At 38.4% G+C, this 18688-nt stretch overlaps 1 protein-coding gene across 1 annotated transcript in view; it reads right to left on the bottom strand.

Annotated features, from left to right (window-relative positions):
- Positions 1–8268: 8268 nt before the first annotated feature.
- Positions 8269–18688, bottom strand: part of tgfbr3 (transforming growth factor, beta receptor III) — a 69389-nt gene continuing 58969 nt past the window's right edge. Inside the window, exons 15-17 of the mRNA XM_018669936.2 lie at positions 17396–17446; positions 16427–16534; positions 8269–12645 (exon numbers count right to left, since the gene is read on the bottom strand). Coding sequence (XP_018525452.1) covers positions 12524–12645; positions 16427–16534; positions 17396–17446 — 281 coding nt within the window. The 3' untranslated portion in view covers positions 8269–12523. The remainder of the gene's footprint in view (positions 12646–16426; positions 16535–17395; positions 17447–18688) is intronic.

Raw genomic sequence — 18688 nt, 5'->3', positions numbered from 1 at the left:
CTCTGGGAGTCTTTATGGTAACGTGTCTGTGGAATTTAGCTCAGTCCAGCCAAGATGGAGGGCCCCTTTAAGGGATACCTTTGACAATTGTACTCAATTGTACTTTGTCTTTGCCAGAAACGTGACCAACATTAGGAAAAAATAAAGTTTCACATTTGTCCTTGAGCTACCCTAAAAAACTGACGTCAGCTTTCCCCTTTGAAGCTGCAGGTTCATTAGACTTTTCTCTCAGTGATTACCTCACTCATTTATTTCAGATGCCAAGTCTCAAATCTCAGTTGTGAGGTCCCAAGTTGAGTCCCAAGTCAAGACCAACACATCAAAGGTCAAGACTAGGCAAGTCATTATGTGTAGTTGACCAAATTTAATGCTATTTTACATTTTTACATAGAGGAACAGTCAGTATTTAAAATTTAGTGTTGAGCCAAACGTTTTACATGTTACTGTGCAGGAAACTGAAGAGCTAATTTTCTGCACATTTTTTTATAATCGTAATTTTATAATTCTGGTTTTTGATCTGTGGTGTTAAAGTCAAAGTTGAGTTGTGAGTCTTATTTGATTTTGAGTTCTTCCTGAGTTTGGCTTGACTCCAAGTCCTCAGCTCAATTTAAGGGGGTTGGTTCACCTGAATTAGAAAAGAAATCCCCACATCTTATTCACTTGAGTCAAGGTTTTCTCTTCTTATTTGTCTGTGTTTTGAGTTAACCAGCTCAGAGATTTCTCTCTCCATCCCTGTGTGTGGTGTTTGTGGTGTTTATGACATCATGACATGACATTGTGTCTTTCTACGAACAATGTCTGATAATCCACAGACATCACTCTGCATGGTTGGATACTAACCATTCATCCTTCCATCCATTATCTATACCACTTATCCATAAGGGTTGCAGGGGGCTGGAGCCTATCCCAGCTGACACTGGGTGAGAGGCAGGGTTCACCCAGCTCTGGTAATTAATTCAGAATAATATTAAATTTAGAGAACATGAACTATGCATGAGTACAAGCAATTTTCCAAATTTGAAAGTCTTAACTTTAAGACACTAACACTTCAAACTTTCAAATCCTCTCTGTTTTGAGGTTTGCAGAGTAACTCACTGCAGCTTTCCTCTCCACGCTATATTTTCTTTAACTACACCTCTGCTCCTTTCAGCTTTCAGTGCTGCCTCGGGCTGCGAGCGTAATTTCTACGCACAGTCTGCACATCTGCTTTCTGGATGACAGCTTTCACTGATCAGCTGGGGCTTCTACTGGCCCCGTCATAGGAAAGGTGTGTATTTTCACTGATTATTAGTTGAGGGCAGACATCTGGTTGTATTTAGGAGCGGGTACTTGGACCTGGCTTATTTGGTTTGGTCGCAGTGCAGATTTGAACTCTGGAGGCCTGGCGAGGCAGCTCTCCGCACAGGATCCTGGATGGAAAAACAAATCTTAATGAAGTCTGGCCTTCCCTCCTGCAACTCGTGCTGTGTGTCGCTTCTCTTGGACGCTGGCAGCAAGGATAGCTGTGTTTTCATCAGGAAGGTGGAAGGAAAATTGACCAGAAATCAGATTCAGTGGTCAAATTAAAAAGATACGCAGTTGTCCTCTGAGTCAGTGGTTGTTTTTGTGGTTTTGTGAAACTACATCATTGCTTTTTCAGCCTGGTTCAGATGACTATGGATTTGACTTTATTCTGAAAACAGTGAAATCAGATGGATTGCAACTGAACAACATAAACTGAGTGCCTTTCTGTTGAACGTTGTACTATTCCTGGGTAACAAGGACGAATGTTGTACTATTACCAAGAACCCAATAATATTCAACACCTCACTTTATGGCAAGATGCCATTTCACTCCATGGAGTACAGATTTAGAAACACACCTCCCAAACATTAGTGTGACCAAAACTTCTAAAGACTGGACTGAAAAAGACACTGTAACCACTGAAAATCTACTCATCAACCGTATATTTGCCATAATCATCCCAAAAATACTTACAAGACACCATACATACAGATAAGCTGCAGGAAGAGTTTTATGTATACACATTCAAACTATGGAAGTCCAGAAATACGAGAGCATTCAGAAGTACACAGTCTATCTTGCCTTCTTTTCCAGTCATTTTGAGACAAAGCTAAAAAACTTGCATTCCAACCATTCCAGTCTTTGAATCTCTTCACACCAGAATATTTCAGGGTTTTGTGAAGTCACTTCTTGGAAAATTCTATCACTTAAATCTTAATTTGTGCAGTATTTAAGAATATAGGACTCATTTTCCACTCACATTTCACAGCTCACTCTGCTGGTCTCCTCCTGAATATTGTTGAATCTGCTGGACTCAGTAAACAGAGGAGAAACTTTCAGTTTTGCAACTAAATATCTTTGGCTTCTAAATAAACAAGATATAATATGATTCAGGGCCAGATATTAGTTTGATATGCACAAACTGTATGCTCTTAGCTTTGATAAGATATTTTCATTTTAATTTAAAGCAACAAAATGTAACTTTTGCTGAGTAACTGTGCCCTCTGGAGCCATGAGGGATAATTCATTCTGTTGTTTACATTTTCAGAGCTCCAACTGCAGAGTCCCACTCACTGAACTGACACACAGCTGAATAGTGTACATATCTCTCATGATCCTCAGCTTTCAGAGCAGCAAATGTTTGTTTAGGATTCTTGATATTTTCAAAGTTTCCTTGCTGGATATAAGAGATGGATGCTGTTTTCTCTGATTTTAGCAGTAAGTTGGTGACTATCACTCAGTTAGCAGGACTTAGTACCTGTTCACCAAGTTAAACAGAGAAAGAACTGGCATTTGGCATGCAGAACAGGAATAACCAAGGCACCATTCTCCCTATTACAAGTCAGTGTACCATCAACACTATTCTAAAGCTGTTAATTTAAGGTAACATAATGTTCCACAAAGCATAGACTAGTTTGGTGCATTATTCTGTAATGCATACATCACACTACATCGTATGTACTAATCTATGCAAATCTAAGTTTCATAGATTCAACAACATCTCACTAGATCTTCAACGTGTGATTTGGCAAAGTCCAGTGGAAGAAACATTCTACAGTTTTAGTTATAGTCTATAGAGTATGGATTCTGGGTGACCTTGGCTCACTGACTGTAAACCATAAAGTCTTATATTCTACTTAGCAGCTGTGAAAAATGTGTCCTAGTGAACTGGAATTTCAGATTCTGTCCATGGAAAACACAATGGATCTATGAACTTACCTCCTACTGTGTTCCACTGAAAATTCTCTGTTCAACAAGAAAAACACCTGCAGCTTCAGGAAGATTTGGGGGCTTTTACTGATGCTTTGTCTCTAATTAAAAGTGATGGCTGACATTTGACCTCTTTCCTTCTTTTTTTTACCCATTCCACTTTATTCTATTGACATTATGTTCCCTCCTACATAACTCTACTACCTGGTCATTTTTGAAGTCATAATCACATTGACTTGGAGCTTTGGACCATATTGTGTTAGAGGCCTGAACATCAGTAGGTAGAGCTTATGGTTCTGTTTGCTTTGACTGACTAATATTTTTGTTTCACTTTAGTGTGCATCACCTTCTCTTTTATATTATTGCAAAAAAATACAATATTTACATGTAGGACATTTATGGAACCTTGTACTGACAACAATGGAAAAAAAATTCCTACCTCTTTAGTTAGAAATAAATACTACTTTTACAACTATTAAGGTAAAGAGGAGATTTTTTTCAAGATTAAAAACCTTATACCACAATCTATTCTCTGTATAATCAAATGCTGATTGAAAAAAAGGGATTTTAAACAAAGAACCAGCAAACACACAAGCAGGCACTGTCTGCTGCATGACTGTCATCTGCACTACAGATGATATGCTTGTGTTGGCCCAAATCCAAATGAGCACAGCAAAAGTTCCTTCTATTAAAAATAAGCAGTGGTCACTCCTCTCTCTGTGAGTTTCAGAATAATAAGAGTCACAAACCTCACTGGAGTTTCAGTTCTGTCTATGGATCACTGCTGTTTTCAAAACAGAGCATGAACAAATCTATCAGTTTTATTTACATGTTCACTTCTTGGATTTGTCAGAGACATAAAAAGCCAAGAATGAATGCAAACCACTACACATTAACGGTTTGGGATTCTAGGCTGTTTACCTGCTATATGTATTAAAAACCGCCGCCCAGAGTGGTTTGAGACACTCTGGGTTTGAGGCCACAAGTTGGTCAAGTGTAAATGAATGATGTGTCAGCACAAGCCATGTGCGCCGCCGTGCTTCTCCTAAAAAGTTACGACTTCAACCACACCAACGGAAACATAAACTCCCAACCACCTCAGATGAAAAAAACGTTATTTTGACAGGAAACTGTTGAGTTGATGCAATCAGACCTCTGCTGTGTGTAGGGAGATGTGGCCAGGTGTACATATCATTTGAAGCTAGATGAAATGAGTGGTAAAGGAGGCTTATGTGATGAGTGTAATAGCAATCACTGGAAGTTGTCAGCCTTATTTTGAATTTTGGTGCCTGAAGTCTTCCATTTGAAAAGCAGAAACATGGCAGCTCTCTCCGATAAGACAGTTTGTCCAAACAGCACAGACATATGAACTGGGAGACTGAGTACTGGCTCATTTTTTCCAGTTTGTTTATGTTTTCAGGTTTGGATTTGTGGCTTGGGCAGCAAATCAGTCAGTAAAATTATGAATTGAGGAAGGACTCTGTTTTGGTGCGTGTGTGTATGTGGACATGTGTATTGCCCATGTGCATGCAAAAGTCCAGTGCTTGGAAATGAAGAAAAAAAGGCTAGAGAGAAAAAAAAAGAAGTTAACATTAATTGATTGGGAGATGTTTGTGGCATAACTCTAGTTATGATTGAGCTTTTTCATTATGAGCAGTGTAATTTTAGGCTACAGAGGCTTTTTACTTTCCTTCCAACTGGAAACACTCTAGTGTTTTCCAGCAAGAAGTACGAGGGCCTCAAATCTCTAAAAAAAATACACACATGCAGTACCCATGTGCCACAATCAAAACGGAGTGTGCAATTCAGCAAAAATGAGACCGCTTTATGGATTCTGGCAGCAATATGAAACGTAGCATAGTTATATTTTTGTGCTGCATAAGAACCAGCTGTGATGTGAGGCTAAAGTTAGCATACCTCAGTCAGAGGCTACAGTTTCAGCATGGCTGAAAAAGACTCCCCCTGCAGAAAAGTATAGTATCTGGACCAGATAAGCACTTTTATTGCTCAATACGATCAGCTTGTTGAGACTCAGAGATCAAGAGAGAGGTGTGGCTGCACAGGTTTTAATACATATTGTATATTGTTCTACATCAGAGTCTGGTGGGAATCCTGATGTTACGGAGTAGCATCCAAAACATGATTAAAGCACCATTAATCAATGTGTTTTATATTAACATAGGCTTGAATAACTATGAGGTATGACACTGGGAGAATCAACTTAAGTATTTTTTCCCCCATTTTGGATTCCCATTTACAATTTTTCAGTGTTCTCAAACACAGGACTACAATACCCATGAGCCGTCAGAGTTGCCAAATTCATTAAAAGTGGACTTAGAACCAGAAAGTGAAATCATTTAAGCTGCACATTGTGTTATCACTTTTTCCAACAGTGTAATCATGGCTTACACCCAGCAGCCCATGTAATTTACAGTTAGGCCCAACAATATTTGGACAGTGACACAATCTTCGTGATTTGGGCTCTGCATTCCACCACATTGGATTTGAAATGAAACAACTACAACAGAATTCAAGTGCAGACTTTAAGGTTTAATTCAAGGGGTTGAACAAAAATATATGATTAAACATGTAAGTACTGTAGCTATTTTTATACAAACGATCCTCATTTCAGGGGCTCAAAAGTAATTGGACAAATAAACATAACCCTAAGTAAAATGTTACTTTTCAATATTTTGTTGAGAATCCTTTGTAGGCAATGACTGCCTGAAGTCTGGAACCCATGGACATCACCAAACGCTTTGTGATGCTTTGCCAGGCCTTTACTGCAGCTGTCTTCAGTTGTTGCTTGTTTGAGGGTCTTTCTGCCTTAAGTTTTGTCTTGAGCAAGTGAAATGCTCGATTGGGTTGAGATCTGGTGATTGACTCGGCCATTGCAGAATATTCCACATCTTTGCTCACCAGTGCACTCTTTTTTTCTCAGAATGTTCCAAACTGTTGATTTGGCCACTCCTAACATTTCTGCTATCTCTCTGATGGATTTCTTCTTTTTTTCAGCCTCAGGATGGCCTGTTTCACCTCCATTGAGAGCTCCTTTGACCACATGTTGTGTGTTCACAGCAACAGCTTCCAAATGCAAACACCACACCTGGAATCAACTCCAGACCTTTTAACTGCTTAATTGATGACAGGTTAACGAGGGAAGAACCCATGCAGCCTTGTTATTTTTTTGCAGCCTTCTGAGTCAATTGTCCAATTACTTTTGGTCCCTTGAAAAAGAGGCGGCTACATATTAAAGAGCTGTAATTCCTAAACCCTTGCTCCAATTTGGATGTGAATACTCTCAAATTACAGCTGAGAGTCTGCACTTTAAGCCCATATTGATATATAATTGTATCCTGAATATGTTTTCATAAACAGCTAAAATAACAAAACTTGTGTCACTGTCCAAATATTTTTGGGCCTAACTGTAAGTTTGGCTATTGGATGTTTCTTTCCTTTGCATCTTGGGAAGTGTAGTTACATTCTGACCTCAAGTTTTTTTGTTTTGTTTTGTTTTGTTTTTTGTACACAGACTTTTTGTTTTTCTAGAACCAGGTATTCTTTGTGTAATTGTTCATTTTACGTTCTGTTTCGTTCATCAGAACCATGGAAGTGCTTCAGCTGAGAGTCACCTGCTCTGTTAGTTTGTGTATGGATTCAATTAATGCAGTTTTAAAATTCAGGTACTCACTGAATTGCATTACAATGTAGACTTTATTTTTCACTTGTTCAAGCTAATGGAGGATTATTGTGAGCATCTGGATTTCTATACACTGTGTGAACAAACAATATTGAGAAACTTGAGCTCTCTGTCGAGGCTGACAGATTGCAGTGTAATGCAGCACTGTTCTGCTTTTCATTTCTAATCACTATGGAAGATACATAAAAAAAAATTGTATAATAGGTGTGACTATGCAGCAGAGCTGAGGCAGTTGCTACATTGCAATGACATTTTTCACTGACATTAGAACTCTATGAAGATTTGTGAGGGATTACCTTTCTCACAAAAAATACATTTCTGTGTGTGCAAACTGTGGGACAGAATGTGAAGCAACGTCAACGTGCTGTTATTCTTCCAGACACATTATATTTATTTGCCAGGGGACAGGAAGAGGTGCTGTGAGGGGAGGGTACACACGGCCTGTTAATCTGGTCTCATCCCCCTCTGATGTTGTAAACCAGCCAAAAAGTTCCAGAGCATCTCACTTAACTTAATTCAAGTAATCATGTTTAGGACCCAAAGGTCTGGTCTAAATTAGTCCAGCTCTCCTCAGCGTCAGTGTTTGGAGTCCTGTCAGCTGAAGAAAAAACAGAAAGCCTCTTTTAATTTGAGCCTGTATTTGTCATGCACTATTGTCTGGGGCATACGCAATCAGAGACTAAATGGATTAGCTGCAGAACAACAAATTTGTGTTCCAGGTACCCGAAGGGGGGAAGCTGGAAAATGAAAATATTTACATCAGAGTCTACAGCTTGATGAGGTGGATGAGCAATTGAATAAGAATTCAATAAATTAGTCATCGGTTGGACTAGAGAGCAGCCTGGGGGAAAGATACAGATATGACATCACAAAGACCGTAAAGGGGTCAGAAGGATTTGGGACATGTGGACCCGTCAACTCAAACCTGAGCTGGCATAAACAAGAGGCTGCTTCACAATTTGCCTTTGGCGTCTTTCTCTCGTACTACAATCACAGAGCTTTCCAATCTACTCCAAGGCACGCTGCTTACAGCCGTCTCCGAGGAGCTCTAATCAAAAGCAAAGATGCCAGTGGTGGTGGTGGTGGGGACTTGTGCATTACACTCATCTCAGTGGTCTCCCCCCCCTTGCTGAAAAACCTCCAGCCAGAGGTCCACATGGTCTGTATCATTTATGAGCTCACCAGAGACGAGTCATGACTTCACCGCACCAGAGCCAAGCCTCACACATCATTATTACAGCTTATTGTTCTAAACCAAATCCACACAGGGGGTATCCACACTGTACCCTCACACATCTGGCTCGCTTGGTGCAAAAATGAACAAAAATGGCAGAGAAATCATCACACAAGTCTGGTGAATTATTATGAAAATTTATTGGACATAATGGGTATACAAACATCATGCATATTTACAGCGTATAAAAAGTTAAAAAATCCAAAGGAAACAATAACTGCTAACCAAAGTTTTACACATTTACAACACCCAAAAAAGGCAATCCTGCCAACACTGGAAGCATTAAACTCTTCATTGTTTGTGTTGAGACTGAAAAAATTCAATGTGAACTGCAACAAAACCAGGTAGGGGCCCCTAAATCATAAAACTGCAGTATAATCTGCTTTCCAACTTTTCTTGAGTTGAAACATAGGCACAGAAAACACTCGCACGCATACAAACACACAAATTACACATTCATCAAAACACATGAGGTAGTCAAATGGTTAAAAAAAAATACAATCAATAACTAGTTACATGGATTTGTGCTCCGATTACAGCTCTTTTCAGATCAGCATTAGATATGAGTCATACAGTGGATCTCTGTTATTACACTTACTAACAATACTCATTTGTGTGATACAGCATCATTATTTTATATTGACAGCATATACCTGCTTATCTTTATTCACGGCCATGAAGGGAAAGTGAAGGGTGGTTTGAGGAGGAGGAATGTTGATATTTGAACAGCAATTATATCATTAGGTTGAGTGAAAAAATACCTCCAAATTATAAAAAAATGAGAAGATTAGATCCAGAGCATAACTTGAGGCTCGGGTGCTTAACAGCATGACATGAGGGGGTGGAGGGGATAATTACATATGGGGAGACAGATTCACCACAGTCGATAAGAGAAACCACACAAGTACAGGAATGTCAGAAAGCCTTAATCCCACACTGACCGCTGATTATATTTCCACTCTGTAAGACCTGGGGCTTTCATTAAGTATATTCTGTATACAGTGGGACACAGTGTTGTTGTTCACATAATGCTGCTTGATAACAGCACAGCAACAGCACACAACATATGACTGCTGTGTATTTACTGTGTAACTGAGTTAACTCTTGGCACAAGGCCCGATAAAGCAAACAAGCTCCAAAGTTGCTCCATAGCCAAGTGGTTCTAATATACCTTAATGAAAATGATGTCTGAAGTGTTAGTGAAAACAGCTGAGTTTCTAGAAACTAAGAAGTAAGAGAATGTTGGATTTTGTATTCACATCTAGAATTTATTCTACTTTTCCAAATTTGGTTTACCTGCTGTCATCAGTGGTTTAGTATTGATAAATATCAAGGGCATAAATATCATTGTGTATGATAATGGGAGGAAGAAAACAGGTTGGGGATCAGGTTTTGTTATGTAGTGACATCTGAATCTAATATTTATCATAAAAATATAGTTCAATATCCATTGCTACAGCTTATCTTCAAAGATATGAAATTTAAGATTCAAATATATAAATTTAACATCTGCTTTATTTACTTCATATGAAAATATTTTAGCAAACACACATATACAAAACTAATCAAAATGAAACAGCTTCCTTTATGAGTCATTATTGCCAAGTGGGAAAATAAAACTTCTATCCAAATATCAGACAACAAACTAAAATAATGTTTGAACAAACTAGGAGTTAACAAAGTATGTCTTCCATGCACAGAGGAAATAATCTGGTGGTAATGTGGTATTCTCATAACTCATAACATGTTTTATGACACGTTCATTATTGAAAAATGGACAGGATTTTTTAAACAACTAGATTTGTCTTATTTAGAATTCCATAATTTAAAATTTCGAGAGAAAAATGTTCATTTTCCACTTTTTTTATCTAGTGAAACAAACTCAAAGTGTGATTATAAAAAAAAGAGCTGAATAATTTTCATCAGTTAGTGTCATAAAACATGCTATGATGCTTTAATTAATAATCATAATAAATCTCAAACAAATGTGTTTTGTATGAGCACATCCACAATTCACAGTACTTACACACATACATGACAATAAAATTCTCTTGGTAAATATATTCCAAAATATAATTTTATACACAAATATATATATTTATACTCTGTTCCCTCTGTAGAAGCTTTATACATGTTTACATATGAAAAGAAAAAGAAAATCAAAAGCTTTGAGATAACCTACATTCTGTTTTTTTGTTACTCCTTACCAGAGACATGGTTGAATTGTTAAAGGGAAACTTCTTTTCTTAAATTCCCCAGTTAGTCCCACACACAGTCAGATAAAAACACATATGAGTTAAAAAAAGGAAGGCACTACAGCAAACATTCATATTATTCTGAGACGGTGGGGTAGTTGTGGTGTTACAGTTTGAGGAACACCTGAAAAATGTATGTCCATAACAAAGAGCTTAAGCCACAGCTTATTTAACATACTGTCAGTGCCAAGATTTATACAAAAATAACTGTGAGAAGGAAGTCCATACACTGTACATTTGGCTTTATAAAATAATTATCTGTCTGATGAGACTACAATATCAAACTGATAGAAAATCAATCATCATTTCAGTGATTTATGAAGGGGAAACACCAAATATTTTTTACAGCTTCTAAAAATGTGAGGATTTTGGCCGTTGTCTGTTGTTGTTCTAACACTAACTAAAACTGCTGATTGATTAATTATAAAAGATTGATCAATAATGACAGTAGGGTTTAGTGGCAGCCTCAGTGCAAAGAGGCAGGCAGGAGGACCCAACCTACATCATTTACGCTGGGCCATAAGTAAGAATTTGTGTCCTAAAAATATGACATGGTAAAAACTTCCTCACTGTCTAATCCAGAAGTACAAAAACATAATTTTCACCCTCTTCCTCATATTTTGGAGTATTTACAATATTTACAAAAATATATACATTTTAAAAGAAAAGTTTTAGGGAAATTTGTTTTCTTCCACAAGAGCAAAATAAAAAGATCAAAACCACTCTATTGTCTGTGTGATAAGAAAGGGGCTTGAGTTGGGAGGTGATTAACTTAGTTTAGCATTTTCAAGAAAAGTTACTGTACAAAACTCCCCCCTAAAAAACACAAACTAATTGTTTTACTTTTCTGTTTCTGCACAGATTCAACAGACAATTCATCACAGGTGAATTAATGTGTCTTGGTGGTGCTGGTAGGTGTATTTTTGGGATTTATGAGCCTACTTTAGCATTAAAAACCAGCATAGGGAAACTAGCAAACCTGGCTGTTCAAAATAAAATACACTTACCAAAACCTTAAAAGTTCACTAATCAACACATTGGAAGTTTCTTTCTGTAACTTTTTCTTTAAAACATTTCTCTCTGCTTACATTCTTCATGCTAAGCTAGGCTAATCACCTCCTGTATTGAGCTCCATACTTAAGTCACAGATAATAGAGAGGTATCAATCCTCTTATCTAACGTTTGGATTAGAAAATCTTTGTATTTCCCAAATGTTGAACTACTCCATTAACAACAACTAATAAAAGGGAACCCATAATGCCCCTGTGAAGTTGTGGATCATCTATGAAACTGAGACTCAGACCTCCAACTGCTGAAGTGAATCACTACAACTACTGTAAAGAAAGCACTGATAAAATATGTTTTACCAGCCTGTGTGTATAAATCCCTTATTAGGGAAGCATGAGTGAAATGAGTTCATTATAAAATGTGACATTTTATCAGCACGACTTTCACATTTGTCTTTCACATTTTTTGGCATTGACTCTTCTGTATACATTCATCACCTACACCTTGCATCTTTTAAAAGCCATTATCTTTCTTTGGGTCCAGATGATGACTTCTGTTCATACTGCACTTTTGTTTGCACGTTAATAGTGGTTGCTTTGCTCCTTTGCCACTTTGAGGGTTACAGTCCAGCCATCAACATCTCACTTACTACTGACATCACTGCTATTTCTTGCTTTTGGAGTACACCTGCTTGTTCCAAGAGCCTAAGTCAAACCATTTAAGGTAAACAAAAGGCTCTGCTGTGGTCAGAAAAAAGCAGCATTTGGATTAGAAAGAAACGCCTGGTATAAACTCACATTTGTTTCTTGTGGTTTTTTGTACTAGATATAAAGTGAGACTGCCAAGCTGGGTCTGAGAACTGTTACAGACCAATATCACCAGGACAGTACACTTGTCTACACACACTTGTAGTGACACAAGGAGACTTACACAAGACCTAAGAGGGTTATTGTGTGTTTTCTTCTGTTTTAAAATCTTTTTTTTTTCCTTCCTATCATATCCCCCAAAAATAATTTCTTTCATGGAAGGAAATCAACAAACCAGCCCTAGTGAACCGTCGGGCCCTTCCTGTGCCATGGCAGGGCTGTGCCTCCTGCTGGGGTGTGTCCTGGGCTACGCTGTGCTGCTGCTGGAGCAGGGTGTGCTTTGTGTGCTGCCAATACTGTGGGCTGCGCTGCTGTTCTCAGAGGCGGGTTGAGACTTCTGCTGGACCTGCTGTGTGCCAGCTGTCTCACCTAGACACAGAGCAGGAGAGGGAGTGGAGAGGGAGGGGGAGGGGGAGGGAATTGGACCAAAGGGAGAAAGAAAAAAATGTATTTGTATCAGAAAAAGCCAGAGGTAGGCAGGAATATGACAAATTGATTTAGTTGAAGCTACAAAATGCCTTCATTCTCTTATATTTGAAGGGAAGAATATTGTTAATCTTCTACTGTTTACTATGACTGTCCCTACTCTGTACTGTAGTTTAACAAAATCTTTTATTCTTTATTACAGCCCTATGTAGATAAATTCACTCTGAGTAAAATCACATGGCAAATGCGCACAGGCATACAAGAACTCTGGACTGCATCTGCTCTAACCATCTTAAAGCATAATCTGCTGCAGATTCACAGTGTTTTCAACTGTTAGGTCTCTAAAGATGTCACCTTAGAAAGCCCAAAAACAACCAGTCACATCCTCTGTGGCAGATGATATTTTAGACAAAAAGAGAAGAGGAGGTTTCCTGTTCATGGAGTTCATTTCTTTTGTTATCTGGAATCAATTAGGCTGGCTTTAGTAGATAAGGCAGGCAAACACAACATAGGACCTTTTGACTGGAGCTCAAACCACTGACTGGTTTATTGTTCTATGTCTAAATAAGCATGTCATTTTGTAGACTCTCTGGATCCAACGCTGAAATGAAGGGGCAAATAACATTTGTTTACAAAAATGTCTGATAGACAATGGACAGCTTTTGAAATAAGGCCCAGTCTGTGTTTCATTTGAGTTTTTGGCACAGTTATTCCTGCAGTCTGTCCCTTGGTTGCTTCATAGCTTCTCTACACTCTACACACTAAAATTAAACTATACACAAAGATTTTTCTATCCAAACTTCAGTATGTGCTGAAACTAGTGTGTGTATGTGAGTGCTTGCATATATGATAGGCATATGTGTCCACAGGCAGTCCTGTATCCCACTCCCTCTTTAGGGCCCCTCAGTTCTGCTAATGTTTACCAGAGCAGAGCTGCCAGCAGTTTTTCACAAGATCAAGCTCTCTACTAAACAAAGGGACTTGGATTCACCTCATATGTCTGAGGAAATATAAATTCCCAAGTGCAATATAATCTTTCTAGATAGGAGAGATAGAGGTTTTTATGTCACAGGAACATACTGAACATACGCTGTGACAATTTTCCTTTCACCTTGGATGGGGAATTAGCAACAGCGCAGTCAAACTCCAAACTTACAAATACAAAACTCCTTCTGAAACTCGCTAATACAGAAAGAGAGAAAAATCTATTGTCTCTAACTTGTCTCAGTCTCTGTCATCAGCCCAGCCAATTAAAGTTTGAAGTCTCAGCTGACTCCAGGTATTTTTTAATCTAAGAGGAGAGGTGCAGAGTTTTCTGAGGACCTCTAAGCTCCTACAGGCATGACAGACTGCTGTAAAGACAGGGAGGCTCAGGAAATGTGCCAAAACTAACCTGTCTTACAAGAAAGAAATCACATCTTTATGGACAAAGGTTGTGGCAGCTCACACAAGGCAAGACAAAAAGACAGATAGGGGGATGAGAAACACATAGGAGAAAACAAGACTGAAAGTATATAGCCATGCTAGCAGCGCTGTGGGGCTGTGCCTGAGCTAACGATGCTAACATGCTGATGTTTAACAGGTACTGTATTATATGTACCATGTTTCCATTATACAATGATCATCATCTTAGCCTTTTAGTATGCTAGCACTGAATACAAAATACAGCTGAGGCTGATGGGAACATCATTTTTGCAGGTCTTGGTCATGAACCAAAGTATTGTACACATGGAAACTCTGACCTGAAGATGGTACTAGATTAGAAGTGAATGGATCACCAAAGTCCATCCTGAAGGGAACCATAAATGTGTTAAGCTAATTTCATAGCAATTCAAATGTAACAAAATAGAATTTCATCCAAAACTACAGATATCAACCTCCTGTTGGCAGTAAAGTCAGGGCATCTCTAAAAGTCATTAGCATTAATGCTCTGAGTACCATGAATACCTGAACAGAAGTCAGTCCATACAACAGTTGTTGAGATACACAACTCCAGCCGACCAATACATGATACTAATACACCATCTCTAGAGCCTTGCTGCTGGCCTGTTTAAAAAAGGAAGCTGGTGTTGTTTTCTTTGTCAAGATAGCTTATCTTACTATTGTGTAGTATGTGTGATCCCCATTATTTTCTAATCTCATGGATTTCAGAGTAGGTAATGTGTGAAATTTCTCCCCATGTGAGTGATTTAACTTGTTTTTACAATTGGTTTGAGTTTTTCATTTGCATGTTGTTTCACCAACTGAGCAGAGGAGGAGAGCAGATCTCTTGGCAGAGGAAACTACAGCCCTGGCAGAATGCAGACCTATTGTATGTGCCAAGATAATGAGCAAAATGTCAAATAATATATTGTGGGGCTTTTTAAAGCATTTATACTTCTAATTGCCTTATATGGAGTATTCTGTAATGGATACAAAAACTCCAAATATAATTCTGATGAGTAAATGTAACTTTAAAAAAAGGGAAAACTGTTTTTCAAGAGGCCAGGAACATTGTCCTCAGACCCTGAGGGGATAGACCCAGATCTGTTTTTATGTTTCATCACTGTGCACTGATTTAAAATATACTCTGAACTGATATTTTTGGTGGGTGTTTTGGGGATCTACATTCTTGGGGTTTACATGGAACTGCCAATGTTGCCATATAAGGTAATTTCAGCCAAGATAGCTTAACAGGTCTATCCAGAGTTACCCTACAACCAAGGCCTATTTAAATAACGTCAACAGGAACATGTCTCTATTAGAGTCTTGGTCATATCTATTTTTCTACTATCCCTACACCTGTTCCTTATAGATGTTCATTTTTGACATCTAATATATTTGGAAAATTGACCAGTTTTTCATTGCTAGTAACTCGAGGAAACCCATAAAGCTTAAATAAAGGGACTTTCTAAAGAGGAGCCAATACCAATATTGTGATAAAGATAAGGGTACTAAAATCTGACAGCTGATCTTTCCTGCTAAATGAAATCCTGCTCAGTAAACACTTTTCAATATGACTGAGCATGACTGGAGTTTTTAACAGTTTGTGATACTGTCACCTTTGTGATAAGTGTCTGTATCGTTGGTAAATTCACAGCTATCTGGGAGAATGATTTACTTCTCCAACCACCAACACTGTCAAACTGTGACCTCCTTCCAAACTGTAAACTTCTAAACTCAAACATCCTGGCCGCGTTTATGAAAGACCATGGAGAACACATCGGCCTCGGTGCAACAGGTCAGTGGCATAGCATATCACCAGTCAAACACTAAGGCCAACGAGAACAGGGCAGCTCTATGCAACGGTGAACTCAGATGGCTGCTGGGAACGCACTTCCTCTCAGGGGTCGGCTAGGGTCAGCAGGCTGGGGATGATGGGGAAAGTCTTGGCATCTAATGGACAGATTGTGTGTCTTTTCCTCTGAGCACCCGCTACACCCAACAAGGGGAATTTCCAACTCGTCTCCAGGCATTGTACTGAGAATATTTGCTGACCACCCAGCAGCCCCAAAAACATTCAAAGGCAGGAAAGAGAGGAGCTCTTGCTGCTGACCAACAGGATATATTTACAGTGGAGGAGTCAATATGTTATTGTGAAATGGCCTCTGTCAGCAGCAGGATGTTTGGCAATCCCAGCGGCACATTTCTGGCACTGACATGCTTGAAAATTCCTTTGCATTTTATCTTTTCATTACTGTGGAAAGGTGAGCCCGGGCTGTAGGGCAGCAGGTAAAGGACCTACCTGTGTGTGAGTAGATAAACCACAGGGCTCCGGTCAACAGAGCCCCAATCACAAAGGCTGCAAAGGCAATTCCCACCACTGTTGGAGTGTCCAGCACATACAGTGGGTCTGGAGGGAAAGAAAAAAAAAAAAAAACAGCATACACTTCATACATGTTGACATGACAACTTGGGCATGTTTAAAACCTTTCAAACAGAAACTGAATGGAGCCCAAAAGCTTTCATTATTAAACAAATAAATAAGACGTTATTAAATAAATAATCACATGAATAAATTGTGTAAAATATAAGAATTACATATAAAAACAATAATTTAAGAAATTATTTGAACTGATCTCATATTATGAACTATCATTCCTATTTTCATAATAACAGTCTTCATGGGTTTTTTGGGGTTTGGGTTATTAGATAACCAACAGCATGTCAGGAAATAGGAATTTTTACTTAAAGATGTCCTTTTTTAAAAAACAGTTTTTATTACATGCTGTCACTTTCACAACAGTGGAGTTGTGACCAGTTACTGCACTTTCACCTTCCTGAAAAGAACATAGCCTCTGCCTCTCTTAAACTCGCCAGCTCAACAAATGGTCCCACATTTAGTCAGTTAGCTCCTGTTAGCCAGGGCAACAACACTGCTAAAGTAATTCTGATATCACCAGCTAAAGGCTGCTGCTATAAATAAACACAGTTAACAGACATAGTAAATAACCTTTCCTTTGATTTAGCTTAATAGCTTCACATGCTGCCTAAAATTTCCTAAAATGGTTCTCTATTTATAAATTCATTTATACATTTTATACGATTTATTCGTGTTACTGAATAGCCTATTTCATGTCTTATTTATGTATTGAATATTGACAATTGTGGATTCACATACAGTACATAGACATACATGAAAATATATAAAGAAGAAGAGTAAAATACAAATAATGGGAATAATATAGTATGACACTTCTGTAAGACAACTTACTAGAATCAAGAGTATCCTCGGGGTTTGGGGGTGGTTTGGAAATAAAAATATCTGTGAAAAAATAGATAAATAAATAAATAAACACACACGCACATATGTATATATATATATAAATTAATTAATGTATGTTGACTATCATGATACATACAGAAAATAACACAAGAAGTTAGCCAGTCAGCCACAAGCCACAGGACCAACAGATTGCTGATATTGTACTGTGTTGATAAGCAACTCTCTGTGGAATGTGAACCAGGAAAAACTGAAAGAGCAGCTATTCTGTAAGCTGACAGTGTCCCAGAGGATGAACCTACTAACACTGAATAGTTCTTCTTACCCATTTATTTCAAGCCATCTGGAATGCTTTCAAAAATGAAATTAGCTGTAATGATGTCTTAACAAACAATACAAAGGCGCTTGTGTATGGGCGAACTCAAGAGGCAAGCCTGGTACATGTCCAAGACTCCAGCACAATGGGCGCTATTCTTGGAAAGAACACCTCTGAGTTTTCATCTTGTATAATGGATGATGACAAGTCATCAGAGAGGACTTTAATTTCAGAGGGGACGATAGCCAGAGGACGTCCTCTCTACCACCCTCCACCCCTACTCCTCCACACCACTGTTATCTGTTTGTGTGATGTCTTGTGCTAAGAATATAAGAGAGTGGCCAGCAATTCTTTCAGCCCAATAAACAGCAGAGAGAGAAAAAGCACACTAAACTTAAACTAAACTAAACACTAAACTTACACTAGACTAATAAAATGTATATAACTCCAGTTTGAGAATTTATCAAGCTGAAACCTCAGGTTTTCAAATAATACCTTCATGTCTATGGGGAAGAATACTCTGCTGGGCGTCTGTCAGATGTTGACTTATATTCCCTACTTTCACAGAACCAGGCAGTGCTCTACAGGTTAAACTCATGACTTTTGTGTTTGCAGCTTTAAGCTGCTGCCAAAGCTGAACAGCATTGATACCTCTATGAATGTCATTTGTTTATGTAAGTGTGCTTGCTATGGAATGAGAGAGCGCCCCTGCTTAATGATTTGCTTTTGTTCAACTCTGACCTCTCCTCATGGAGAGCAGAAGCCACTAATGTCACCTCTGCATGACTCCTGACACTGGGGTTTCATACTTATAAAACAAACTACAGTTGAACTCAACAATTCAAAGCTTGTTGCTGTAATCAAGTGAGTTCCATAAGGCCATTAGCACCATATACTGTACCACAGATAATATACAGGACTTTAACAAGACTCTTATGACACATCTGCTTGCACACGTCCTCTTCAGT

This window comes from Lates calcarifer, linkage group LG17, assembly GCF_001640805.2.
Source record: "Lates calcarifer isolate ASB-BC8 linkage group LG17, TLL_Latcal_v3, whole genome shotgun sequence".
Classification (NCBI taxonomy): Eukaryota; Metazoa; Chordata; class Actinopteri; family Centropomidae; genus Lates; species Lates calcarifer.
This window is presented reverse-complemented; position numbering and strand designations above follow the sequence as displayed.